The 27,464-nt window shown below is 41.2% G+C and overlaps 1 protein-coding gene across 3 annotated transcripts in view; it reads right to left on the bottom strand.

The window, feature by feature from the left end:
- The window catches only part of myripa (myosin VIIA and Rab interacting protein a), a 40,209-nt gene extending 31,951 nt beyond the window's left edge, over nt 1-8,258 (bottom strand). Inside the window, exons 1-3 of one of the 3 annotated variants that reach the window (XM_072688139.1) lie at nt 8,021-8,258; nt 6,704-7,060; nt 6,239-6,399 (exon numbers count right to left, since the gene is read on the bottom strand). In XM_072688139.1, the coding sequence (XP_072544240.1) occupies nt 6,239-6,351 (113 nt within the window). In that variant the 5' untranslated portion in view covers nt 6,352-6,399; nt 6,704-7,060; nt 8,021-8,258. Of the gene's footprint in view, nt 1-6,238; nt 6,400-6,703; nt 7,614-8,020 lie in introns of those variants that run through there. The other 2 variants (XM_072688140.1, XM_072688138.1) reach the window with 2 other exon arrangements.
- Nucleotides 8,259-27,464: the final 19,206 nt, after the last annotated feature.

Consider the following 27,464-nt stretch of genomic DNA (forward strand, 5'->3'; position numbering starts at 1 on the left):
AAAGTGCATTGATAAGCAAAGCACTACGACCACCTGCCTTATATGCTGTTGGACCTATGCATGCCTCCAAAATAGCTCTGACCCAAGAGGCATGGACTTCACAATGAGTTCAACAAAATACACACAATCACGTCAGAATATTATGACCACCTACCTAATAGTGGGAATAACCCCCCTTGGCTCGGACGACACTAGTGAGATGCTGTGGCATGGACTGTATTATTTAACAGAAGGTGTTCTTTATAGAGGTTATCTGGTCCACTGTGGCACGCTGATTGCTCTGCACCTCTCTCCGGAGTCGTAGTTCACCTTTGGCATCAATGGTCCGCGGGGCACCATTGTTATGTTATGCTGTTATGTATGAGAAGTCCATTCTCAGTACACCATCACTAGTGTCTCTAAAACATTCCCCAAAAGTTAGTGGTTTCCTAACTGCTACCACCCTTCACCCAGTACCCTATTATCATGTCCTTTTGGACAGTGAAATGGGCACGAGCCCATGACACCTGACTGGTGTGCTCACTTATTTTTTTGTGCAGCAAACCCAGACATGTGTCATCTGTGACAGCCCGGGCAGAGTTCATACCAAACCAGGGGTAGTCATAATATAGTGGGTGAAGGGTGGTAGCATATCACATTGAGTGCCTCCTAACATCATAACAGTGGAGTCCCATTGACCTTGGATGTCAGATGGTAACTACGACTCCACCAAGTGGTACAGAGCAATCGGACACCTTCCCTCACCTAATACAGTCCACGTCACAACGTCTGAGCTGTATGTCATGTATGAGGTCATGTATGTATTGAAGTGCCGGCAGAGTACACCCAAAGAGCCGCTCTACCATCCTGATTATGAGCTGGAGTTTTGCTAGTTCTTGTGAGGTGGTATGAATGATGTGTGGCTGGACACAGTGATTGCTTTGTAGAACATAGGGCATATGTGGATTAAATTAAAGAATATCCTCTGCAGTGATCTCTTGGATATGGGAAGAGGGTTCTTCTACCATTTCAGACCCCTGGATATGGTGGCGCATATCCAGTGACCTTTAGGAAAGCACAGAGGCATTGATGTTGAGAGAGAGTAGAGAGGGGGGTTCATCTGAAGTCCAGCCAGTATATACAGTTTTTGTGCATTCAGCAGCAGGTGGTTGCTGCTTCTCCAGGACACCAGCTGCTCAAAAAGCAAAGATGCTCCAACTGATTAAAATCTGGGATATGTGGAGACCAGGGCATCATTTTGAACTCATGGTTATGTTCCTTAAATTGTTCCCAACAATGTTTATTCAGGTGGCACATGTCAAATAGATCTCCACAGTTGCTTGGACCCAGGGCCGTACCAGCAGTACACAGGGCACCACTTCCCTCCACCACCTTATCTTCTTCCCAGGGTGCATCCTGATCAACATTTTCCTAGGTAAATGGTAACAGCTGTTCACTTACCGTCTAACACACCTCTTTCACCTTTTTCTACATAAGAACTGAGCCCCACAATGATAAATCGAAAAACTGTCCGTCCAGGAAAACTGACCGTTCGAGGGAAGACGGGTCTTGGCCAGGGAGGTGAGTTCGAACCCCAGGGTTGCTCTGAAATCAGAGTGTGGAGTTGTGGCGATGGGAGAACCTTTTAGAAGATAAACCATCCAGGCAGCACTCCACAAATTACGCCTTTATGGTAGAGTGGCCAGACGGAAGCCACCCCTTTGTAAAAGGCACACAACAGCCTGCTTGGAGTTTGCCAAAAGGCACCTAGAGGACTCTCAAAACATGAGAAACACGATTCTCTGGTCTGGTGAAACCAAAATGTAATTTTTTGGCCTGAATACTAAGCGTCACGTCTGGAGGAAATGAGACGTCGCTCATCACCTGGGTAATGCCATCACTATAGTAAAGCATTGCAGTGGCAGCATCATGATGTGGGGATGGTTTTCAGCAGCAGGGCTGAGGCAACCAGACCTGATATAGGGAAAGATGAACGCAGCTAAGTACTCAGAGATCTTAGAGGAAAAACAACTCCTGAGCGCACTGAACCTCAGACTGGGGTAAAGGTTTATCTTCCAATATGACAACGACCTGAAGCACACAAGAGAGAGGCTTTAGAGAAAGTCTGTTAATGTCCTTGAGTGGCCAAGTCAGGGCCCACACCTGAATCCAATTACACAACCGCTGAAGGAGCTGAAAATGACGCTTCTCATCCAACCTGACACAGCTTGCAAGTACATGCCAAAAGGAATGGGCAAAAAGGTCCAGAAACAAGTATGAGAGCTTATTATCCAAGATGACTTGAAGCTGTAATTGCTACCAAAAGTATCAGGCAGGGTGTGTGACCCATAAATAACCTATTTTTTTATCAGTAAAATAAAATTGAAGATTTTCACTTCATAATTTTTGGCGATTGTGTGTAGATGTTTAAAGCTAAACATGAACTCAATCTATTGTAAAATAAGTCTGTAACATAATAAAATGTGAAGGTGAAAGGCTTTCCGGCTTGACAATATCTCACCAACATGATCAAAGTTTATCACTTCAAAAAAAAAAGTTTACTTTAAAGGAAAATTCCACTGTAAATGGGGCCACCAACATGTTGATGTAGTACTTGCCAAAAAGCAGAGCTTCTCATTATGTGGGGAAAAAAACAAGATTAGTGTAAGCAGGATGTATGATTATCAGTCAAATGTAACACTGCTGCCAGAAATATTCACTAATCATGTTGTGGAATTCCATTACTGGGGTGTTTTTGTTTTGTTTGTTAAGCTACGTTCTGTATATGCACTGCTACTTACAGATTCCACAGAGATTTATAAACTAAAATGTACAACTAACAGTCTTGTAATCATGTTATGAATTGCATTTACTTATGTATTGTTTGTGTGTTTGTTTATTTATTTTTTCATTTAGGGTTAGATCGGGAAAACTGTTAATTATTGGGACAGCAATTTTCTTGTTTTATTTTTTTTGCTTAACATTGCATTCAAGATCAAAGGGAATTTCATTATTTATTTCTTGAGATTTACACCTACATGTGATAAACAACTTAGGTGGCAGACCACCCAAATGTCAGAAAAGCAAAAGTATAGGGACTAGTGTTGTAAACCTTGACACTAAACATAAAAGAAAAGAAAATAAAAAACATTAAAAATGTGCATATTACAATTAGAGTAACTTGAATTTGGAATTCATAATTTTATATCCTGGAAAGATCCAGACTCATGACTAATAGATTTTCCCCTTTTCTCAGCTTGTCAATGGCTGGGTTTAAACAAAAGGTGCCATGTTCTGAGCTAGATGTAACACATGATGTATAAAGTGTTAATCAAATATTAAGGCACCCTTGGCCATGTTACACATTTTGTAGGTCTTTACGTCAGTACTAGTAAACACAGCTAAATAAAACAGAGTTGAAATGAATCCCAACTAAAAAAAACTAAAAGATTTTTAGCTGCAAAAAAAGGCTTGCAAGTGGTGCTTTGCCAAAGGGAGTGTTACAGGCTTTGTATGGTGCCCAATATTTGTACAGGCTGCACGAGATATTTAAATTTTCTATTGTTATGTTATAAAAGACAGAGTACCTGTGCATTAGGATTTGCTGAAAATATTGTGTTTGTTTGAGTAGCTACAAAGGCTGTGTTTACCACTTCTTGATTTAAAATATATTTATTAAAAAAAATAAATAAATAAATAAAAAACTTTGGTACTTTGGTCAAGCTGATATTCATTTTTGATTTTAAATGTATAGCAAAAATCAATAGTTTAGAAACTTTTTTTCAGTACTACATAGAACTAGGGTAGTCATAGTAGTCATTCATATCAGCACTGAACAGCAAATTTAAACCATTAAAACAAATCAAAATACTATAAAATAGCTTTTTCACATCACAACAGCAGCAGGTATCAGTTCATCAGAATATATGCTGCTACACAAACACACACAAAGTGTTTCACTGTAGCGTTGTAAAGTATTATTTCTAAAAAGTTGACTACAAAACAAAAATCAGTCCAAAATCAGTCCAAATGTCACATTACCTAAAATGTTCACTATAAACAAACTGATTTTACTTCAGTATAAATTAGCAGCACATCTTAATCAGAACCACGTGGCTTTATTATGTATAGAAGATTAAAGATCAAACTGGTAACAGCTGATACTCTGCACTGAGGTACACGGATCAGGGAGTAAAACCAAAGTGTAGATTCCTGAACACACGTGAAAGCCTCTCTTTAAATCGCATGGCTGAATGATACAAATCAGCTGCCAACAAAACTGAGAGCATATCCTTGGTCTGAGGAAGTGAGCTGTAGTGAGACAGGGAAGGGAGGACCCTTCCTGCCCTTTGTGTCGCGTTTAAAAAGGATGACGAAGTATGATGGGAAATCAGCAGTCTAGCAATGCTTGGAATGCCATTCTAAAGAACCTACTGTGAAATTCATGTTATTCAGTCACAGTATTCACAGTGTTTGTTAAATGCATCCAAAATTGCCAACACAAATATATTTGTGTTCCATCCATCCATAAAGAATCTGGACAGAAAAGATATAAAATACTTGATGAGGTAAGTGTGGTTTATCGATGAAGCAGAAATGCAATGGAAACTGCAATTAAATTTTCCCCCAGTAGGCAAGAGAGAATTCAGCACTTAGTCAGGTGGTCATTACGCCTGCCATTTCCGAACTGTTAGAACTACAGTCATGCACAGCTTACACAGCTGTTCTAAAGACAGATATTACATGATCAGATCCCTCCATTGTACTCGACATGTATGGTGAGGGGGACTCTTGTTTTGAGCAGTGTGATGCAAGCAGGTCATGCCATCTTTAGGACAGAAAACAGCAACTGATGGGATAGGTTTGTATGTGTCTGTGGGATATTTTTTATATAATACTAAAATAACTTGTCCTAGCCTAATCTTAGCAAACCAAAATAGAAATCATTTGGCTTTATTATTTAATCAAATAAAAATAGCAATTAAGAAATACACCAAGCAATCAGGCTTGGTGCAGCACATGTAACAGGAGGGCAGTTAACATAACTGGATGTCCCACCAACACGAATGAAGAGCTAGCTTGTCTTGAGCAAAGCACATCTGCTGCAGCTCGCTGTTTATCACTGCACAGACTCAGCAGTGAGATCAATAAACAGTCAAATCTGTCAGTTTTAATTTTTCCATAATGTCAGTGTAAACATTAGCAACAAAAGCCTTAAAAATGACACATGAGGAGCAAAGCTTTTTAGGAGTTGAACATTTTCAAACTTGCAGAGGAAACTCTGGTAAGTGTGCTTGATTGAATTATTGGTGTATTTAGAATTGGGCAGTGAATTCAGCCATTGTTTAAAACATGACCAGAAGCCGTATTATTTATGATTCTGCATGAATGTTTGTTAAATGCTATAAATAAACTTTATGGAATATATATCAAAAGTCTTTTTCAAGCTTTGAATGCTTAATCTACATTAGCTAAAATGTTTAAACACACTGTTATCTAAAAGTATATAGTTATATATATTTCATCGATTTTTTTTATAGTATTAAAGCTGAACACTAATAATTATGTCATTTATAATTCTTAGAAAAATTGAAAACGGACAAAAATTGGAAATGGACAAGAAAATTGCAATTGGTGCATATGAACAACCAATATCCCCGCAATATCCTTCCAAAGAGCTAACACGTGACCAAACTACAAACGCACACACATATTAAAAAAATATTAATAATCACATAGTATTTAAAGTGGCATGTACCCACATATAGTCCACAGTGGGGGTTTCGTTATTACAGCATATGCATATTTAAATTAATTTTAATTAACCCTACCTGATCTAGCGTCTCACAGTCTTAAAAATTAGGGTTCCTAAAAGGTTCTGTAATCTTTAACCACATCAGATCCAATGTCTCAGCCCTAAAAATAAGAGTTCTTGGCTTGGTGTCCGGTTTTAGGAAAAATGTTTAATGTGAATAGAGCCTTTACCTTATGCTGAAGTTATTTAATCTTTAAATGTTACATAAAGTAAAGGTTCAAATTCCCAGTAAAATTTTTGATAGGGTTAATCAGGTATCTGAATAAACCATGTGTCATCTGGAATTAAAAATGAAATCAGACTCAGAACAAGAGATTCAAGATTATGGGATTCCTGCGCTGATATTCAACATTTTCTATGTACATAGTGTACCAGCTGGTGCCAATGGCAACACTCGTGCACTTAATGAAATGTAGAAATTGGGACTAGAGGATGAACACTGACCTCAGTCGTTCCTCTTCTGTTTTGCGCAGCCGCATGTCTCTTTGCACCACCTGTAGAACATGCTCTGCCTCCTCCTCCGTCAGAGTAGACAGGTCCAGCTTGCGTCCCATCATTTAAATCCCCACAGTCGGTCAGCTATGTGCACAGTCTCTGTTTAACGTCTGGATGTGAAAACAGAATTGCTGGAGTTACTTTCCGCCCTGCCTTAAGTCTGTTCACACACCACTGCAAGCAGCACACTTCAGCAGAGGTTCGATACTGCTCCTGTACTGATCTCAGGCACCTCCAAGAAAGAGCGTGAAAGGAATCTGAGAGGTCAATCAGGAGCAGAGTGACGCAAATATCTGCCTCATGTACTTTGTTTCACAACAGCAGTAACAGAGGATTTTGTTTGGACATAAGTGTGTGTGTGAGAGAGAGAGCGAGCAAGCAAGCAACAGAGAGAGGGAAAAAAAACCTTCCTACGTAACACTGCTAAATCTGCTGGCAGCAGTGTGTGCTGATAGACTGCAGGCTTTTCTCACACACTGTAAAAACTGGCAGGGCTCTCCAGTCTGATAGGCACAGCATCTGTTGAGCCAACAGTGAGAGCAAACATAAAAAACCTTCTTGTCCTTGAGGTGTAACGGTGAAGCGTGAAGCCAGGCTGTGTGACAGGTTAAGTGGTCACCTCTCAGAAAGAAGAGCACGGCTGCCAGTGTTTAAACACCCATCAGCATCCAGGGACTGTGGGCTTCACGCTGTCACTCAGTGAGACGAGGCTGAGTCCATTCCCACCATAGCAGTCAGCACACAATGTTCACCACAAGGCTATAAATAGACCTACATACAGCTATGAATGAATAAATAATGTAATACAGCTCTAACAAGCACTGTAATTCCCAACAGTAAGTCATATTAAGATTAAGTTACAAAGCCTAATACGAAGACCTTAATGTACCGAGGTAAAAAAGAAACATTTAGGGACGATTTTATAAATTAAATAAATCAACTATTCCCCAAGTTTAACAATCCGTTCCCTCAATTTAGCAATCTGGTTTCTCGCCTTCATAAACCCTTTCCTTAATTTATATATATATTCTCAATTTTCCAATTGAATAAATTGTTCCCACAATTTAAGGACTCAGTTCTGTAATTTAATAAACTGTTCCTTAGGCTTAGGATGGGACGCTTCAGTTAGTAAAATAACTAGTAACTAAAATGAGGGAAAATATATTAAATTAAGTCTCTTAATATTTGTTTTTTTGCACTTAGCTTAGTACTTCAGGAGCTCTGTAGGCCTCAGTGCACGTTCACTGACTGTGGCAAGGTTAGCCAGCATTAACCAGCCAGTGAAAAACAGCAGTGGCATTTCTTCTGAAAGAAACAGCTTGAACTTCTACATTTAACTTTATATTTTATATATATATAAAATATAACTCATATTTTAACTTTCAGCTGATGGGAGTAATGTAGCATAGCTAATAGCTAGCTAACACAGGGGCTGCCTAACGCCACACACAAGCACACATGAGCTGCTGTGGTACAGTGGAGACACCCAGCCCAGCTGTTTGAGGGTGAAGCTGGGTAGATAACCCTGGCTGTCCAGTAGCAGCTTCTCCTTTCGAAGAAGAACATTATTAAGCGTACTAACATTGCTAATAAAGCATAACAAGCATAATAAACTTCTAGCTAGATATATTTCTGTGAACGAATCTATTTTACAGCAACACTACTGACATTTCAGCCGTTTAACGGTCGTGTGAGGAACTGAAGACTGACCCGAGTGTACCAACGACTTACCGGCTCTCCGGCTGCTCACCGGAGTTAACGACAAGGTCCAGAAACGCCACGAGTGGAAACGGAGAGATTTAAAAAGCAGAGATGGTCTACAGCCGCCATCCCAGTCAAGCAGCAGCTAGCTAACTGGCTCCGGAGGCAGCGGGAACGGTCTCGGTTTCTCCAGAGAAGCTAACGGAACACAGTCCATTCCCGCTACGCGCCTCACGCGACAAGCCGCCCCTGTCAGCCAATCAGAGCTCTCCGAGCTCACCGCGTTCTGAACTAACGGATTCATACCAGTCCGTTTCTGTGTCGTTTTATTCACTCGTTTCCAGTAGGTTCCCTATTAGTCCGATTCTGTTCACAGAGTCGATTCTGTGCAACAGTCCGACTCGCCGATTCATAGATTCACAACTCCAGTTCACCTGTCTCCTTCTCTCCTGTATGTGTGGTAAGATTCGACTCAGCGAGTGAATCAGCCGCGGTTTCGGTGTTATCTCCGTGTCTACTTCAGTGTTTATTCCGCTAATCTAATGATAGATAATTCTTGGGCGGTTTCAACGCTGGTCAGCAAGGTTAAATGCAGTAACCTCAGCTCTGTTGTAGAGCTTTAAGAAATAAACAACCTTACTGTCACTGAAACCTACGAAGAAAGACCCAGGAAGTAAAGATCAGCAGAGACCAGTGTGGGTACTATAATTATCATGGAAATTCCTGAAAAAAGAAAAAAATAAATAAAGAAAAATAAAGCAGTTGGTGAATCAGTCATGCTAAATTACCTAAATAGCTTGCCAGTGTGAGGGGTACTCTGTGATGAACTGGGGTCCTGTGTAGGGTATGGTTATATAGGGTATTCTTGACTTGCACCCAATGATTCCAGGTAGACTCCTGACCAGGAAGAAGCAGGTATGAAGATAAATAGATGGGTGGGTGGATGGATGGAGGTTCTGTTTTTATTGGAAGAAAATAAAATAAAAACAGAAGTGAAACAAATATTACATTTGAAAAAAACCTGCAAACAAATCCAATCAAAATCAAATCATGTTTGTCAGGGGGCCCTGAGTGGTCCAGTGGTCTAAGGAGCTGTCCCCATGATCACGCATCTGCATCTGTTGATCTGCCCTCACTAGTGTCGCGTGTGATGGGTGGGGTCACATGACACGGGTGTAAAGATGAGCAAAAGACATAGGTGCATAGTCCCTCACCATAGTAAAAACACAGATATACAAACAAGAAATACAGAATAATATACACATTAAGTCTTTGTAGGTGCAATGGGACTAAGCAGAGGTCACAGCTCCAGTAAGCAGGTAGGTGCAGGGTGCTAAGTGTGTGTGAATGGGGTGGAGGTGTGATCAGTGTGTGAAGGCCAGTGAGACTGTACTACCTGCTGTTCAGCATCCTGATGGTTTGGGGGTAGAAGCTGTCTCGGAACCAAGCTGGTTCTGGTCTTCATGCTTCTCCTTTACCTGTGAGAACAAGCAATCCTCCTGTACTTCCTCAAATGTTGGCTGGTGTATAAATCCAGAAGGATTGGAAGCGGAAACCCTGATGATGTGCTAGGCTGTGCGCACCACCTTAGAAAGCAGAGTGCTTTCTGGACGTAAGGTATTTAGGGTATTTAATGTAAGGTATTTAAAGTTGCTGACCCTCTCCACCGTGGTCCCATTGATGGAGATAGGGGTGTGCACTCTCTCCTGCTTCCTGAAGTCCACCATCAGCTCCGTTTAGAGAGAGGTGATGAGGACACTGGAGCAGTGTTTGGCTGTGCAGTCATAGGTGTATAGGGAGTACAGGAGTGGACTGAGCACATAGCCCTGAGGGGCTCTGGAGTTTGGAGTCAGTGAGGAGGATGTGATGCTGCCAATCCTTACCATCTGCCATCAGCTCGGCAGGAAGTTCAGGATATAGCCGCACAGAGAGCTGTTTAGACCCAGATCCCGGAGCTTGAGTCACGGCAACAGCATCATCAGTGGATCTGTTCCGCCTGTACGCAAAATGCAATGGATCCAGGGTTGTAGGTAGTGAGGAGCAGATGAGGTCTCTTACCAGCCTCTCAAAGCATTTGATAGGGGTTAGAGCAACCGGGTGCCAGTCATTTAGGCAGGTAATGCTGGGTGTCTTTGGAACAGGGCCAATGGTGGCTTGTGTGAAACACCAACACACAAAAGATGTCTGCTACTACTGATTGGCGCATGCTACGCAAGCGTTCTGCCGGGTATGTGGCCTGGGCCAGTTGCTTTGCAGGTGTTGACACGCTTAAAGGATCTGAGCACATCAGCTATGGAGACAGAGGGTAGGTGAGACTCAGAGGTAGAGGGCTCTCTCCCCAGGGGCACGGTGTGATTTGACACGAAACGAGCGTAGAAGCAGTTTAGCCCGCCTGGAAACGCAGCACTGGTGTTAATCACGGAGGGAGGGAGAGCTCTGTGAGCTTAAGAGTTTATCCTGCTTTGGTTGGAGTAACTGTCTCTACTCAATCCACCTTAACCCCAACTCATCCCAAAAGTATTGGATGGCGCACCACCATCATTCCAGAGAACACAGTTCCACTTCTCCGCAGCTCAATACTGGGGGCTTTACACCCCTCTAGCTCACACCTGGCTTTAGGCATGACCAATAGGTTCATGGTTATCTGCTCCTATTCTATAATAGGCAATATTTCTCTAAAGGGGCTAGACAAGCAGTGTGTGCACATCTGTGTCAGCAATGGGTACAACTGCACAATGCTAAATGCATTCATTAGAATGGGTGTCCACAAACATTTGGACATGTCGTGACTCTATGCCACTTCCTTTATGAAAAGCTGATCAACTGACTCTGTTCTAAACAGCTTCTGTAGGGGCAGTTATGCTTCAACTGACCCATTGGCTTAACCACGGAACCAGCAGTCACAGAACCAGCTGCTGAGCTACACAACCACTACCAAACCCAAAAATAAAATACATTCAACTGCATTTAGAGGGCAACAATAACACCTTGCTAAGGGATAAAAGAGAAATCTATATTTTTGTCAAATCTGGATCTGAGGCTCTGAGGGGGTACTCATGATATGGGCCTTTTGAATAAAATCCTGTTAAAATACAGTACAAATGTAGGCAGGAATGTTAGGGGAATAAGTAATAAGAGTAATAGGAAAATGTGAGCAAAATATATGCTGGGATAATGACGAGGGAAGATTTTCTATATGTTTGTTTATGAAACAAGCTACTAAAGATGCTATAGTAGTACTGCTTTTGCTTCCAGGTTAACTATATATCTATAATGTATCTAATAATCTAATTTCACATGGTTCCCAGATGTCCGATATGCTGCCATCTTCTACAGGCCTTACAATCTAACCTCCAAATCACATTAGAAGAACATCTGTGTAGAGTAAGGCATGTTATTTTGGAGGATAATGAAGTCGGGCATGTGCAGCTAAATAAGAAAGAAATGATCTGCAACCTCAGATTGCTTTGCTACCTAAATCCAGCCTCCTCCTCCTCCTCCTCCTCCACTAAGCCGGGTCACATGTACGTTCAGTCAGCTGCCTCAAACAATGAATGCCAAAGTGCACAGATTCCCTTTCTCACATTCACTCACAACTCACGATTTGATTCACCATGGCAGAACCTCCTCATGAGCCTAGAGCTGGATGGGTTAAAGAGGCCAGATCCTACATTTTCTGTGTTTTTTCCCCCTCAAGCTCACAGACATTTATTTTTTTCAGGATTTTCCAACTACTCTGTACTCCTGATCTAAACATGCTGCTTTTATTACTGTGCCCTTTCTCCTGATATATGTAAATGACCTCTGTTCTGACTGGCTGCTCTGCATTCACAATTTATAATCTAAATGTAGAACTTTAACCCAGTTCCTTGAGGAACTTTTAGGGGTTCTTCAATTTGAAACTGTGGAGGAACCTTCGAGTAACCTCAAAGGTTCTTGAAGATTCTTCAAAGCACCTTAAAAGGTTTCTCCATTGTTTCAAATGTAAGAACCCTCAAGAAACCTATACTTTTAACAGCATACTGAATCATGTAACAACACCTCTACTAGAAACTAGTCCACTACTCCAAAGACTTGGCCTTGACTACTACAGATTTATGGTCCCGACCTTTATTTAACTACTGGTTGTCTCAGCCTACACTTGGACCTGATGTGTCCTGGCCTCAGTGTTGACTCAGTCTCTTAACTACAACTCTAGGGAGAGCTTTAAAAAGGGGAAAGAACTTGATCATCTCAGGGACTTCATATGAAAGGCAAAAACATTCCAGTGTGGACCCTGATAATCCTTTGAAATTGGCTGACAGGCCTTAATCCCACCCATTACAAGAGGCTGCACACTGTGAGCACACTGGCTCTGAATATTTCCATGTTTATTAAAGGGAATCGTGCTGGGAGCATGCAGTGTGTCTGAGGCATGCTTTTATTTGAAGCTAGTGATTGGTTCAGTTTACTGGATTAAAATCACAATCACAATACCAGAACCTTCTGTATTAGGGCAAGTTTTTGGGTGGTGGACCACTCTCAACGCAGCTGATGCAGACACACACACACACACACACACACACATACTCATACCAGCTCCACACTCATTGCCATGTCAGTGTTGCTGTTATGCCGAGATGACCCACCACCCAGCTAATAACGCAGTAGTCCTGTGGTCTGAAGCTGGCCAATGATGAATAAGACAGAGACAAGTCAAAGACAAAGGTTTACCGGTCCTTTTTAACAACATACCAGGACAGAAATGCTTGTGGTGAGTGGAGGTGCGAGGGTCCTAATATAAGAGTGATAGTACAAGGGTTCTAATATAGTGGCCAAAGAGTGATAGTACAACGGTTCTAATGTAGTGATCATTGAGTGGAAGTACAAGGGTTCTATTATAGTGGCCATTGAGTGGAATTACAGGAGTTACAAATATAGTGGCCAGGGAGTGATAGTACAAGGGTTCTAATATAGTGGCCAGGGAGTGGTAGTACAAGGGTTTTAATGTAGTGACCAGTGAGTGGAAGTACAGGGGTTTTAATATAGTGTCCATTGAGTGATAGTACAACAGTTCTAATGTAGTGACCAGTGAGTGGAGATACAAAGGTTCTATTATAGTGGCCAGTGAACGGAAGTACAAGGGTTTTAATATAGTGGCCATTGAGTGGAAGTACAGGAGTTCTAATATAGTGGACAGGGATTGATGGTACAAGGGCTCTAATGTAGTGACCAGTGAGTGGAAGTACAAGGGTTCAATTATAGTGACCAGTGAGTGATAGTACAAGGGTTCTAATGAAGTGACCAGTGAGTGGAAGTACAAGGGTTCAATTATAGTGACCAGTAAGTGGAAGTACAAGGGTTCAATTATAGTGGCCAAGGAGTGATAGTACAATGATTCTAATGTAGTGACCAGTGAGTGGAAGTACAAGGGTTCTATTATAGTGGCCAGTAAATGATGGTACAGCAGTTCTAATATAGAGGCCAGTGAGTGGAAGTACAAGGGTTCAATCATAGTGACCAGTGAGTGATAGTACAAGGGTTCTAATGAAGTGACCAGTGAGTGGAAGTACAAGGGCTCTAATACAGTGGCCAAGGAGTGATAGTACAAGGGTTCTAAGGTAGTGACCACTGAGTGGAAGTACAGGAGTTCTAATATAGTGGACAGGGAGTGATAGTACGATGGTTCTAATGTAGTGACCAGTGAGTGGAAGTACAAGGGTTCTGATTTAATGGGCATTAAGGGTTTTAACGTAGGGGGCAGTGAGTGATAGTACAAGGGCTCTAATATAGGGGCCAGTGAGTGATAGCACAATGATTCTGGTGGTCAGTGAGTGGAAGCAGAATGGTTCCAATATAGTGAACAATGAGTGGAAGTACAGCAGTTCGAATTTAGTGTCCAGAGAGTGATAGTACAGGGGTTTCTCATATAGTGGCTAGTGAGTGACTGTACAGGGGTCTTAATGCAGCGGCCAGTGAGTGACAGTACAGGAGTCTTAATGCAGCGGCCAGTGAGTGATGGTACAGGGGTTCTAATGTAGCGGCTAGTGATTGGAAGTACAAGGGTTCTAGTATAGTGGCCAGTGAGTGATCGTACAGGGGTCTTATCATAGTGGCCAGAAAGTAGAAGTACAAAGATTCTAATATAGTGGCCAGTGAGTGATGGTACAGGGGTTCTAATGTAGCAGCCAGTAAGTGGAAGTACAAGCTGTGATCCCAAAAAAGAAAGACATCAGCCAGATCTTAGAAAACAGTTCCACAAGTCATGCAAGTTTTAGGGGTTCTTCAATTTGAAACTGTGGAGGAACCTTTGAGTAACCTCAAAGGTTCTTGAAGATTCTTCATAGCACCTTAAAAGGTTCCTCCATTGTTTCAAATGTAAGAACCCTCAAGAAACCTATACTTTTAACAGCATACTTTATCATGTAACAACACCTCTACTAGAAACTAGTCCACTACTCCAAAGACTTGGCCTTGACTACTACAGATTTATGGTCCCGACCTTTATTTAACTACTGGTTGTCTCAGCCTACACTTGGACCTGATGTGTCCTGGCCTCAGTGTTGACTCAGTCTCTTAACTACAACTCTAGGGAGAGCTTTAAAAAGGGGAAAGAACTTGATCATCTCAGGGACTTCATATGAAAGGCAAAAACATTCCAGTGTGGACCCTGATAATCCTTTGAAATTGGCTGACAGGCCTTAATCCCACCCATTACAAGAGGCTGCACACTGTGAGCACACTGGCTCTGAATATTTCCATGTTTATTAAAGGGAATCGTGCTGGGAGCATGCAGTGTGTCTGAGGCATGCTTTTATTTGAAGCTAGTGATTGGTTCAGTTTACTGGATTAAAATCACAATCACAATACCAGAACCTTCTGTATTAGGGCAAGTTTTTGGGTGGTGGACCACTCTCAACGCAGCTGATGCAGACACACACACACACACACACACACACATACTCATACCAGCTCCACACTCATTGCCATGTCAGTGTTGCTGTTATGCCGAGATGACCCACCACCCAGCTAATAACGCAGTAGTCCTGTGGTCTGAAGCTGGCCAATGATGAATAAGACAGAGACAAGTCAAAGACAAAGGTTTACCGGTCCTTTTTAACAACATACCAGGACAGAAATGCTTGTGGTGAGTGGAGGTGCGAGGGTCCTAATATAAGAGTGATAGTACAAGGGTTCTAATATAGTGGCCAAAGAGTGATAGTACAACGGTTCTAATGTAGTGATCATTGAGTGGAAGTACAAGGGTTCTATTATAGTGGCCATTGAGTGGAATTACAGGAGTTACAAATATAGTGGCCAGGGAGTGATAGTACAAGGGTTCTAATATAGTGGCCAGGGAGTGATAGTACAAGGGTTCTAATATAGTGGCCAGGGAGTGATAGTACAAGGGTTCTAATGTAGTGACCAGTGAGTGGAAGTACAGGGGTTTTAATATAGTGTCCATTGAGTGATAGTACAACAGTTCTAATGTAGTGACCAGTGAGTGGAGATACAAAGGTTCTATTATAGTGGCCAGTGCACGGAAGTATAAGGGTTTTAATATAGTGGCCATTGAGTGGAAGTACAGGAGTTCTAATATAGTGGACAGGGATTGATGGTACAAGGGCTCTAATGTAGTGACCAGTGAGTGGAAGTACAAGGGTTCAATTATAGTGACCAGTGAGTGATAGTACAAGGGTTCTAATGAAGTGACCAGTGAGTGGAAGTACAAGGGTTCAATTATAGTGACCAGTAAGTGGAAGTACAAGGGTTCAATTATAGTGGCCAAGGAGTGATAGTACAATGATTCTAATGTAGTGACCAGTGAGTGGAAGTACAAGGGTTCTATTATAGTGGCCAGTAAATGATGGTACAGCAGTTCTAATATAGAGGCCAGTGAGTGGAAGTACAAGGGTTCAATCATAGTGACCAGTGAGTGATAGTACAAGGGTTCTAATGAAGTGACCAGTGAGTGGAAGTACAAGGGCTCTAATACAGTGGCCAAGGAGTGATAGTACAAGGGTTCTAAGGTAGTGACCACTGAGTGGAAGTACAGGAGTTCTAATATAGTGGACAGGGAGTGATAGTACAAGGGTTCTAATGAAGTGACCAGTGAGTGGAAGTACAAGGGTTCAATTATAGTGACCAGTAAGTGGAAGTACAAGGGTTCAATTATAGTGGCCAAGGAGTGATAGTACAATGATTCTAATGTAGTGACCAGTGAGTGGAAGTACAAGGGTTCTATTATAGTGGCCAGTAAATGATGGTACAGCAGTTCTAATATAGAGGCCAGTGAGTGGAAGTACAAGGGTTCAATCATAGTGACCAGTGAGTGATAGTACAAGGGTTCTAATGAAGTGACCAGTGAGTGGAAGTACAAGGGCTCTAATACAGTGGCCAAGGAGTGATAGTACAAGGGTTCTAAGGTAGTGACCACTGAGTGGAAGTACAGGAGTTCTAATATAGTGGACAGGGAGTGATAGTACGATGGTTCTAATGTAGTGACCAGTGAGTGGAAGTACAAGGGTTCTGATTTAATGGGCATTAAGGGTTTTAACGTAGGGGGCAGTGAGTGATAGTACAAGGGCTCTAATATAGGGGCCAGTGAGTGATAGCACAATGATTCTGGTGGTCAGTGAGTGGAAGCAGAATGGTTCCAATATAGTGAACAATGAGTGGAAGTACAGCAGTTCGAATTTAGTGTCCAGAGAGTGATAGTACAGGGGTTTCTCATATAGTGGCTAGTGAGTGACTGTACAGGGGTCTTAATGCAGCGGCCAGTGAGTGACAGTACAGGAGTCTTAATGCAGCGGCCAGTGAGTGATGGTACAGGGGTTCTAATGTAGCGGCTAGTGATTGGAAGTACAAGGGTTCTAGTATAGTGGCCAGTGAGTGATCGTACAGGGGTCTTATCATAGTGGCCAGAAAGTAGAAGTACAAAGATTCTAATATAGTGGCCAGTGAGTGATGGTACAGGGGTTCTAATGTAGCAGCCAGTAAGTGGAAGTACAAGCTGTGATCCCAAAAAAGAAAGACATCAGCCAGATCTTAGAAAACAGTTCCACAAGTCATGCAAGTTTTAGGGGTTCTTCAATTTTAAACTGTGGAGGAACCTTTGAGTAACCTCAAAGGTTCTTGAAGATTCTTCATAGCACCTTAAAAGGTTCCTCCATTGTTTCAAATGTAAGAACCCTCAAGAAACCTATACTTTTAACAGCATACTGAATCATGTAACAACACCTCTACTAGAAACTAGTCCACTACTCCAAAGACTTGGCCTTGACTACTACAGATTTATGGTCCCGACCTTTATTTAACTACTGGTTGTCTCAGCCTACACTTGGACCTGATGTGTCCTGGCCTCAGTGTTGACTCAGTCTCTTAACTACAACTCTAGGGAGAGCTTTAAAAAGGGGAAAGAACTTGATCATCTCAGGGACTTCATATGAAAGGCAAAAACATTCCAGTGTGGACCCTGATAATCCTTTGAAATTGGCTGACAGGCCTTAATCCCACCCATTACAAGAGGCTGCACACTGTGAGCACACTGGCTCTGAATATTTCCATGTTTATTAAAGGGAATCGTGCTGGGAGCATGCAGTGTGTCTGAGGCATGCTTTTATTTGAAGCTAGTGATTGGTTCAGTTTACTGGATTAAAATCACAATCACAATACCAGAACCTTCTGTATTAGGGCAAGTTTTTGGGTGGTGGACCACTCTCAACGCAGCTGATGCAGACACACACACACACACACACACACACACACATACTCATACCAGCTCCACACTCATTGCCATGTCAGTGTTGCTGTTATGCCGAGATGACCCACCACCCAGCTAATAACGCAGTAGTCCTGTGGTCTGAAGCTGGCCAATGATGAATAAGACAGAGACAAGTCAAAGACAAAGGTTTACCGGTCCTTTTTAACAACATACCAGGACAGAAATGCTTGTGGTGAGTGGAGGTGCGAGGGTCCTAATATAAGAGTGATAGTACAAGGGTTCTAATATAGTGGCCAAAGAGTGATAGTACAACGGTTCTAATGTAGTGATCATTGAGTGGAAGTACAAGGGTTCTATTATAGTGGCCATTGAGTGGAATTACAGGAGTTACAAATATAGTGGCCAGGGAGTGATAGTACAAGGGTTCTAATATAGTGGCCAGGGAGTGATAGTACAAGGGTTCTAATATAGTGGCCAGGGAGTGATAGTACAAGGGTTCTAATGTAGTGACCAGTGAGTGGAAGTACAGGGGTTTTAATATAGTGTCCATTGAGTGATAGTACAACAGTTCTAATGTAGTGACCAGTGAGTGGAGATACAAAGGTTCTATTATAGTGGCCAGTGCACGGAAGTATAAGGGTTTTAATATAGTGGCCATTGAGTGGAAGTACAGGAGTTCTAATATAGTGGACAGGGATTGATGGTACAAGGGCTCTAATGTAGTGACCAGTGAGTGGAAGTACAAGGGTTCAATTATAGTGACCAGTAAGTGGAAGTACAAGGGTTCAATTATAGTGGCCAAGGAGTGATAGTACAAGGGTTCTAATGTAGTGACCAGTGAGTGGAAGTACAGGGGTTTTAATATAGTGTCCATTGAGTGATAGTACAACAGTTCTAATGTAGTGACCAGTGAGTGGAGATACAAAGGTTCTATTATAGTGGCCAGTGAACGGAAGTACAAAGGTTTTATTATAGTGGCCAGTGAACGGAAGTACAAGGGTTTTAATATAGTGGCCATTGAGTGGAAGTACAGGAGTTCTAATATAGTGGACAGGGATTGATGGTACAAGGGCTCTAATGTAGTGACCAGTGAGTGGAAGTACAAGGGTTCAATTATAGTGACCAGTGAGTGATAGTACCAGGGTTCTAATGAAGTGATCATTGAGTGGAAGTACAAGGGTTCTATTATAGTGGCCACTGAGTGGAATTACAGGAGTTACAAATATAGTGGCCAGGGAGTGATAGTACAAGGGTTCTAATATAGTGGCCAGGGAGTGGAAGTACAGGGGTTCTAATATAGTGTCCATTGAGTGATAGTACAACAGTTCTAATGTAGTGACCAGTGAGTGGAGATACAAAGGTTCTATTATAGTGGCCAGTGAACGGAAGTACAAGGGTTTTAAAATAGTGGCCATTGAGTGGAAGTACAGGAGTTCTAATATAGTGGACAGGGATTGATGGTACAAGGGTTCTAATGAAGTGACCAGTGAGTGGAAGTACAGGGGTTCAATTATAGTGACCAGTAAGTGGAAGTACAAGGGTTCAATTATAGTGGCCAAGGAGTGATAGTACAAGGGTTCTGATTTAATGGGCATTAAGGGTTTTAACGTAGGGGGCAGTGAGTGATAGTACAAGGACTCTAATATAGGGGCCAGTGAGTGATAGCACAATGATTCTGGTGGTCAGTGAGTGGAAGCAGAATGGTTCCAATATAGTGACCAATGAGTGGAAGTACAGGAGTTCTAATATAGTGGCCAGAGAGTGATAGTACGAGGGTTCTAATGTAGTGACCACTGAGTGGAAGTACAGGAGTTCTAATATAGTGGACAGGGAGTGATAGTACGAGGGTTCTAATGTAGTGACCAGTGAGTGGAAGTACAAGGGTTCTGATTTAATGGGCATTAAGGGTTTTAACGTAGGGGGCAGTGAGTGATAGTACAAGGGCTCTAATATAGGGGCCAGTGAGTGATAGCACAATGATTCTGGTGGTCAGTGAGTGGAAGCAGAATGGTTCCAATATAGTGACCAATGAGTGGAAGTACAGGAGTTCGAATTTAGTGGCCAGAGAGTGATAGTACAGGGGTTTCTCATATAGTGGCTAGTGAATGACTGTACAGGGGTCTTAATGCAGCGGCCAGTGAGTCACGGTACAGGAGTCTTAATGCAGCGGCCAGTGAGTGATGGTACAGGGTTTCTAATGTAGCGGCTAGTGAGTGATGGTACAGGGGTTCTAATGTAGCGGCTAGTGATTGGAAGTACAAGGGTTCTAGTATAGTGGCCAGTGAGTGATCGTACAGGGGTCTTATCATAGTGGCCAGAAAGTAGAAGTACAAAGATTCTAATATAGTGGCCAGTGAGTGATGGTACAGGGGTTCTAATGTAGCAGCCAGTAAGTGGAAGTACAAGCTGTGATCCCAAAAAAGAAAGACATCAGCCAGATCTTAGAAAACAGTTCCACAAGTCATGCAAGTTATGGTAAATCCACACTGTTGTTTGCATCTGTTCTCTGTATTCTGTCGCCCAGAGAGATTAAGTGGAACGCTTTTTCATGGGAAAATGGACACAGTTGATTAAAAACAGTGTGTTTACAAAACATTCTCTCCGGGAATGTTTGTGCGCTGCTGATACTCCCTGTTCTCAGCCTTCTGCATCTGGTAGTAATTAGATGGGTGAGTATAAAGCGGCTGCAGTGTGTGTCCAGTAGAGGAGCTTCAGTATGGGAGCGTTAACAGTGCTAGTGCTGCCGCTGTGTCTGCTTGCCTTCAGTCTTGGGGCAACAGCTTCTTTTGAATGGTCAGTTTCTGAGACTGAAGGACCAAAGGAAGAACACCACAGTATGGAATTTCCCTATTATTTTGAGACTGGACATGAGGCACATTATCAGGCAGAGGTAAGCGCCGAACTTGAATTATTAGCAAGAAAGCTAGGAGAAGAAATGTTTATGGAAAAATTCCAACAATTTTCCTTTAATTTAGTGGATCGTGGTGCATCCAAGGTGATCGGAAGCAGGGGTCATGATGTCTAGTATGCAAACAGAGCCAAAATAACTTACTTATCAAAAAAAAATTGTTCATCTGTCATTTTGATTTCAGGACCATTTTGCTTTACAATGTCATCCACTTGTTAAAACACAGTGTAAAATCTTCTAAATCTATGGTAAAACAGCGTTTCAGGTACTTTCAGGCAGTTTGTATTCATAACCATTTCATTTAATAGCTTTTTTCAGCCATTACATTTTTCACACCTCTGGTTCCTATCACCCAAACCCAACAATTGTGTTCACGTTTTTTTCTAGAACTGAGCATTTCAAACCAAACCACCCTGAATGACTTTGTTTACATCGTAACCTTTAATTATGGCCTTTTTATGAATTGAAATTCCCCTTTAAACACTTCAAGCCTCAAGCCACAAGGCTCCACTTGCTAGAGACCAGCTGACAGATTGTGACTGACCGCATTGCAGGAATTTTGCAGTGTGTCAGCATGCGATAGTCCCATATTCAGTGTAAGCACCTGAAGTAGTGCTATTGCAACCCATACTATGCCCTGGTTTCAGTCTAAAACACATAATAACACTGTATTTACTACAGTCAGAAATACTGGCCAGCAGCCAGCCTATAGTAGTGCATCTAAAAAATAAAAATAAAAAAAATCATTTTTGTTCGTATTTTAATACACATTTTATATTGAATACATGTAAAATGACTTTTTAAACTTTGCTCTTGATCAGGCTCATAGTTCATCGAAACCAAAGTAATAAATAAAAAATAAATAATATTAGAATAAATCATAAGATCAAACAGAAAATAACTTCAACAAGTACGTTCAGTTATACACTCAGTACCTGGCTGGGGTCCTTTACCTCAGGTTACTGCATCAGTGAAGAGTGGCATGGAGGCAACCAGCATGTGACACCGCTGGGGTGTTTGTTGCTTTGATAGCGGCCTTCAGTTAGTCTGCATTTATGAGTTTCTCATCTTCCTCTTCCTCATCTCTCTCTTCTCTATGGGGTTCAGGTCTGGAGAGCTGGCTGGCCAGTCAAGCACAGTAATATAATGGTCAGCAAACAAAGAAATGTGGTAGTAGTTTTGCCACTGTGGGCAGGTGGTAAGTTCTGCTGGAGAAGCAAATCAGCACCTCCATAAAGCTTGTCAGCAGATGTACGCACACAATTGGGTAGGGACAGTATGGACATTACTGACTACTGAATTGTGCCTAGCAATTATTTTGATCTCAAATTAAAACACAACGATCCGTCAGCGTCTGATCAATGTATTTAAACAATAAACAGACAGAGTTACTACAAGTCCCACATCGCTAACCCACATCGCTAACAGGACTGGCTTTGCAGTTAATGTGTAAGAGACTGTGGTGGCAAGAAGTCCCAAAGCTCTGCCAACTCAATGTGGCAACCCTAAACGTTTGTGTGTGTGTGTGTGTGTGTGGCATCTAGAAAACTACTTTACATTAAGTCAAATCTAATATTTTATAAATCTATATCAATCTATATCTATATCAATATAAATGTAAAATATAAATCGATATTTTATACTTTATATTATAAAGTAACTAGATGATAAACAAGCTGTATACGATACTAGGGGTGTTATAGTACTCACCACTGTTCAGCCCTCATGGTTCGGTACGATTTTGGTGCAACAACTAAAAAAGGCTTTGTTTTTTTTAATTAATTTTCTTTTTATTTTAAACACTAATTATCTTAGCATGGCCTTAGCATTGCATGCTGCTAACAGCTTAAGGCAGAGGTTCACAATTTGTTTTGTTTTTTTTGACAAGACTCCTGAATCCACATTTACTAAAGTACACAGTTCCTATAGATTATAAAATCTTGACCCCAATTTGTACTGTATTTCAATGTGATCCATTAAGCTCTAATCTTCAGTATGAACACGTTAGTACAGTTCAGTAATATTTAGACATGTTGTTGTTGTTGTAGCAAAGGCGGTTCAAAGAATGTTTATCTAGGGTAGCCCAGGTGCAGCAAAGGGATGTCTATTTACTTGGTTATAATATAGAATAATACATTTATCCTTATTATTTCTTTTTATTATATGATATTACTGTGCTGTATTGTGTAATTGCAACTGGCTGCTAAATTTCCTTTGGGATCTGTCTGTTTGTGTCTATCTAGAGGTGGCTAGACAGTCTGTCTGTCTGTCTAGAGGTGTCTGTTCTACTAATAATATATAATAATTATACCACTTTTATGCATTTAAGTTATCCGCTGACTGATCCTGTAAATCTCAGATTTTGTCTCTTTACTTTTGAAAAGGTTGCATATACTTCCTTAAGCCTTGTGTCTGAAATATGCATGTACTGTGGTGCTTAAAAGTTTTTGAACCCTTCCGAATTTTTAATATTTCTGCATAAATGTGACCTAAAACATCATCAGATTTTCCTAGAAGTCCTCCCTTCTGCCATCAGGAAGAAGGTACCGCAGCATCCGGTCCAACACAACCAGACTCTGAAATAGCTTCTGAACCCTAGGCCATCAGACAGATCCAAGTCAAACAAATGAGAGAAATATATTAAACTTGGAAAATGGAAAATTATCCAATATTACAGATATGTGAGTGACATAAGTATGTGATTCTTTGCTTTCAGTATCTGGTGTGACCTCACTGTGTAGCAATAACCACAAGTAAACATTTCCGCTAACTGTTGAGAAGTCCTGCACATCAGCTGGAGGGAATTTTCACAAATTCCTCCATACAAAACAGCTCCAGCTCTTATGTTGGTGGAATTCTTGAACTGCTTGAACCTGAACTTACTTGAACTGCTTGCTTCAAGTCCTTCCACAACAATTTCTATTGAATTAAGTTCAGGACTTTGACTTGTAATTCCAAAATATAATATTTATTCTTCTTAAAGCATTCTTTGATAGAATGATTTGGGTGTTCAGGGTTGTTGTCTTGCTGGAATACAAGTGTTTTTCTTTCCCCAAACATAACGCATTTCATTCAAACCAGAAATATCTATTTTGGTCTCATCCATTCACAAAACATTGTCCCAGTAGCCTTTTGCAGACAGGCAGCAATGTTCTTTTTGAGGAGCAATGGCAACCCTGCCATGTACACATGCACTCATGAATATTAACATTAGCCAATGTGAGAAAGGCCTTTAGTTGCTTAGAGTTACCGTGGCTTCCTTTGTGATCTTGCAGACTAATACACGTTTGCTCTTGGTGCAATCATTGTTGGTCGACTGCTCCTGGAGAGGGTTATAACGGTCCTGAATTTCCTCCATTTGTACTCAGTCTGTCTGACTGTGGACAGGTGGGAGTCCAAATTTTGGAGATGGTTTTGTAACCTTTTCCAGCAAGAGGAGCATCAACAACTCCTCTTCTGAGGTCCTCAAAAAACTCCTTTGTTCATGCCATGATTATACTTCCACAAACATGTGCTGTGAAGATTAGACTTTGATGGGTCTCGACTCTAATTTTATCTTCAACTCAGATCTGCTAATCCAATACTTTTGCCACTCAGACCTGTAATTTGGATTATTTTCATTAATAAATTTACGCAGAAATATAAACAATTCTGAAGGGTTTTCACAAACATCCAAGCACCACTGTACATGCATATGTATTGCAGACACAAGGCTTCATGTCTGCCCAAACTTTGGACTGGAGTACAACCTAACCAAAAGCAAAAAGACCAAATCTGAGATTTCCATCCTCAGTCAGTGGGAAACTATCATGCAAATGAAAGACTAGTGAAGACTTGATCTGAGTGTTTTCTGGCAGGCTCCGGAGCTCGGACTGGAAGTGAAACATCAGGCCCCGCAGGACTATGACATCACGCTGATGGTATGGTAACCCAGACATTCTGCATATCCTCTGAAGATGAAGTTAACATGAAAAATGAAAATATTGTATGTCGCAGTTTCGTTGTTTGGGTCTGGGTTTGTTTGGGAGTGGTTTCATAGCTTTGTTTTGGGATTGTTCTTTTATCAGACACATAGAGTAAGACGCTCAGAAAAGAAGAAGAAGAAGAAGAAGCCTCGGACAGGGGCCTACTCCTTGGTGGGGGTAAGAGCTGTTTGTAAAGTGTTTGCGGTCTAATTCTCCAAAATCAAAAGCAGCTGGTCAAGGTTCTGAACAGAATGTCTAAGTGCTCTTCCCATGCTCCTTTTTTCCCAGAATATTGTGTTTCAGGGTGGGAAGAAAACATCAGCTGTAAGTTCCAAAATAGCTCCTGCTTGTGTTTTAAATGGCAATCATCTATAAATGCTAAAATACCAAAAATTGCCATCCTTTCTAAACATTCTGCCCAAAATGCAAAATAATGTACTGAAAATATTATATTCATATTTTTTGAAAAAACTATGCAGCTGTATCTTGTTTATGTAAAGTTACAGACTGTAGTTGATGCACCGTTTTGCCCAGGTGTGCCAAACTCCTCCTTTTGTCTTGTGGGTCTGGTGTTTCTGTTGGGTCGGCGGGGGGATTAAAAAATATATGTGTTAGTTCACATCACATAGTATCACATTGGATGAAGGGGTGGGTTCATCAATCATTGTCTCAAGCAGCTCTACTTTAGACCGTGGTCAATTTCTGACCTCGGATCTATAAAAGCTCCAAAACCACCACTGTGCCTTAAAGGGTCTCAATTATAGGCAGCTAAATTCCCTATCTTTGCCTATTCAGCCTACCACAGTCTAGCCCCACTCACTCATAATGCAGCTATTTGATGCTTTCTAAATGAGGCACAATACAGGACAACCAAATCAGAACAGAACCCATTTATCGCAGACCTTTCTTAAAGGTGCAGGCAGCATATGAAACTGAAAGTCCAGCCCAATGATTGTGAACTTATGTAGTGGCGCTATAAGCTAGGTGGAGCATGAGAAAGTGATTGACCAGTGAGTGAAGGCACAAGGCAAATACAAGGGTATACAAGGGTATACAAGGCTCTTTTAAAGACAGTACTGTTCAAAAACCCAAGGATTTCTGCAGCAAATCTGAAAGTGAGTCTCCTGAAAAGACAGGAAGCTGTAAATAAAAGGTAAAGGCTGGAAGCACCAAGTACTCAAACCTCTGATATTAGATTTAAATTTTGAGATTTTTGTATAATTTCCTGCTTTTTTCTCTTGATGCTAAAGTTCTCTCAAAGCTGTAGTGAAATTAAAGAAATTAAGTAAAAGAAGGGTAGCTCTGACTTTTGTACAGTATTGTACACTCTTAAAAACAGACAGGTGCTTCACCAAATGAAGGGTTCTTCGCACTCACAGTTCACATTCACCAACAACTCCTTTACCTTCTAGCACCTTTGTTTTTACATGTGAAAAAACACCATTTCTGGCAAACGTTTGGGGGCAGTGGTGGCTCAGTGGTTGGAGCTCTTGAGTTCTTATTTATATGAATGAGAGTTTCATACCCAGGTCGGCTAAGCTGCTGCTGTTGAGACATTTAAGACACTGTAGCATGACCCAGCTGCTGACCCTGTCTTTGTAAGCTGAAATATGCTAAGTGATGAACTTTGCTGTATTGTACAAGTGTACAGATATAATGACAATAAAGCTATATAGTAATTAACTTTGTCAAGCAAGGCTAATTAAACAAAATTTCACTGCCAATTTTGTCTAGTCCTTCCATATTCACAATACTCCACCTGGCTCTCAATCTCTATTCTCCATGACTCTCAGAACCCTCGCATCAAGAGGGAAGAAGGGCCAGTGGCAGAGAATCTACTCTCCCTTCCCAACCCAGACTACGGAAAGACGTCTGTCATGCGGAACGTTGGACAACCAGAGGTACTCCAACGCTACCATGAACAAGTTTAGACATTACCCACTCAGACTATAGCAGGTTAGCCCGTCCACTTAAGCTATATGTTTGTTGAGTCTTTCAGTCCCCCTTTTTAACGAGGCACAATACAAAAGCCATTTCATATATAGTTTGGGAACGATTGGCCAAATGACCCGTTTTGTCTGTGTCCATAAATCCATATCCTCTACAGAAAGCACAATTCTGCTCAGTTGAAAGCACAAATACTCTCAGTCTGACTAATTTAACCCATTAAAAAAGATCAAATGTGGTATTTGCAAATGCAATCTGACAAATTTGCCATTTAAATAGAAATTGTACCCTAAACTTTGCAGGCAAATCCAGGATTTAGGTTCTTGTAGAGGATTTGTTAACTTGACTTAGAAAGTCATGTCACTTTCTAATTTCAATGTAAATATTAGAAGTGAGAAAAATACATTCTTTATCTCTTTTAGGTGGTTCGAGCTAAAAGACATCTAGAGAACAAGATAAATCCGCCAAAGAAACCTAGAAGGACTGGAATGTTCTCTGTGCTCAGCCGCGTGTCACAGGTAAAGAACGCTACACGACCCCGTGTGAAGAACAATAACAATGTCTAGGTCATGTTAAAACATTTTTGTGCATTCTTTCATACAGAATTCTACAAGGAGCCACATTGAGGAGTCAGAAATCTGAGAAGAGATACAGCGAATGGTAATTTAGCCCTGAAAAAGCTGTAAAAAGCTGTATGAAGACACCCATGTAGTTACCAGATCTTTACAATTAATAAATAATGTTATTATTGTATACATATTATTGTTCTTTAAGTAAAATATCTCTGGACTTGACAATTGTGCTCAAAAGTTTACATACCCCTGCAGAATTGTTGCTTTCTTGACCTTTTTCAGAGAATATGAATGATAACACAAAACCTTTTTTTGGGTGAAGGTTGGGTGAAGCCATTTATTGTCAAAACGACTGTTTTTTCTCTTTTTAAATCATAAT

The sequence above is a fragment of the Salminus brasiliensis genome, chromosome 9 (assembly GCF_030463535.1).
Source record: "Salminus brasiliensis chromosome 9, fSalBra1.hap2, whole genome shotgun sequence".
Lineage (NCBI taxonomy): Eukaryota > Metazoa > Chordata > Actinopteri > Characiformes > Bryconidae > Salminus > Salminus brasiliensis.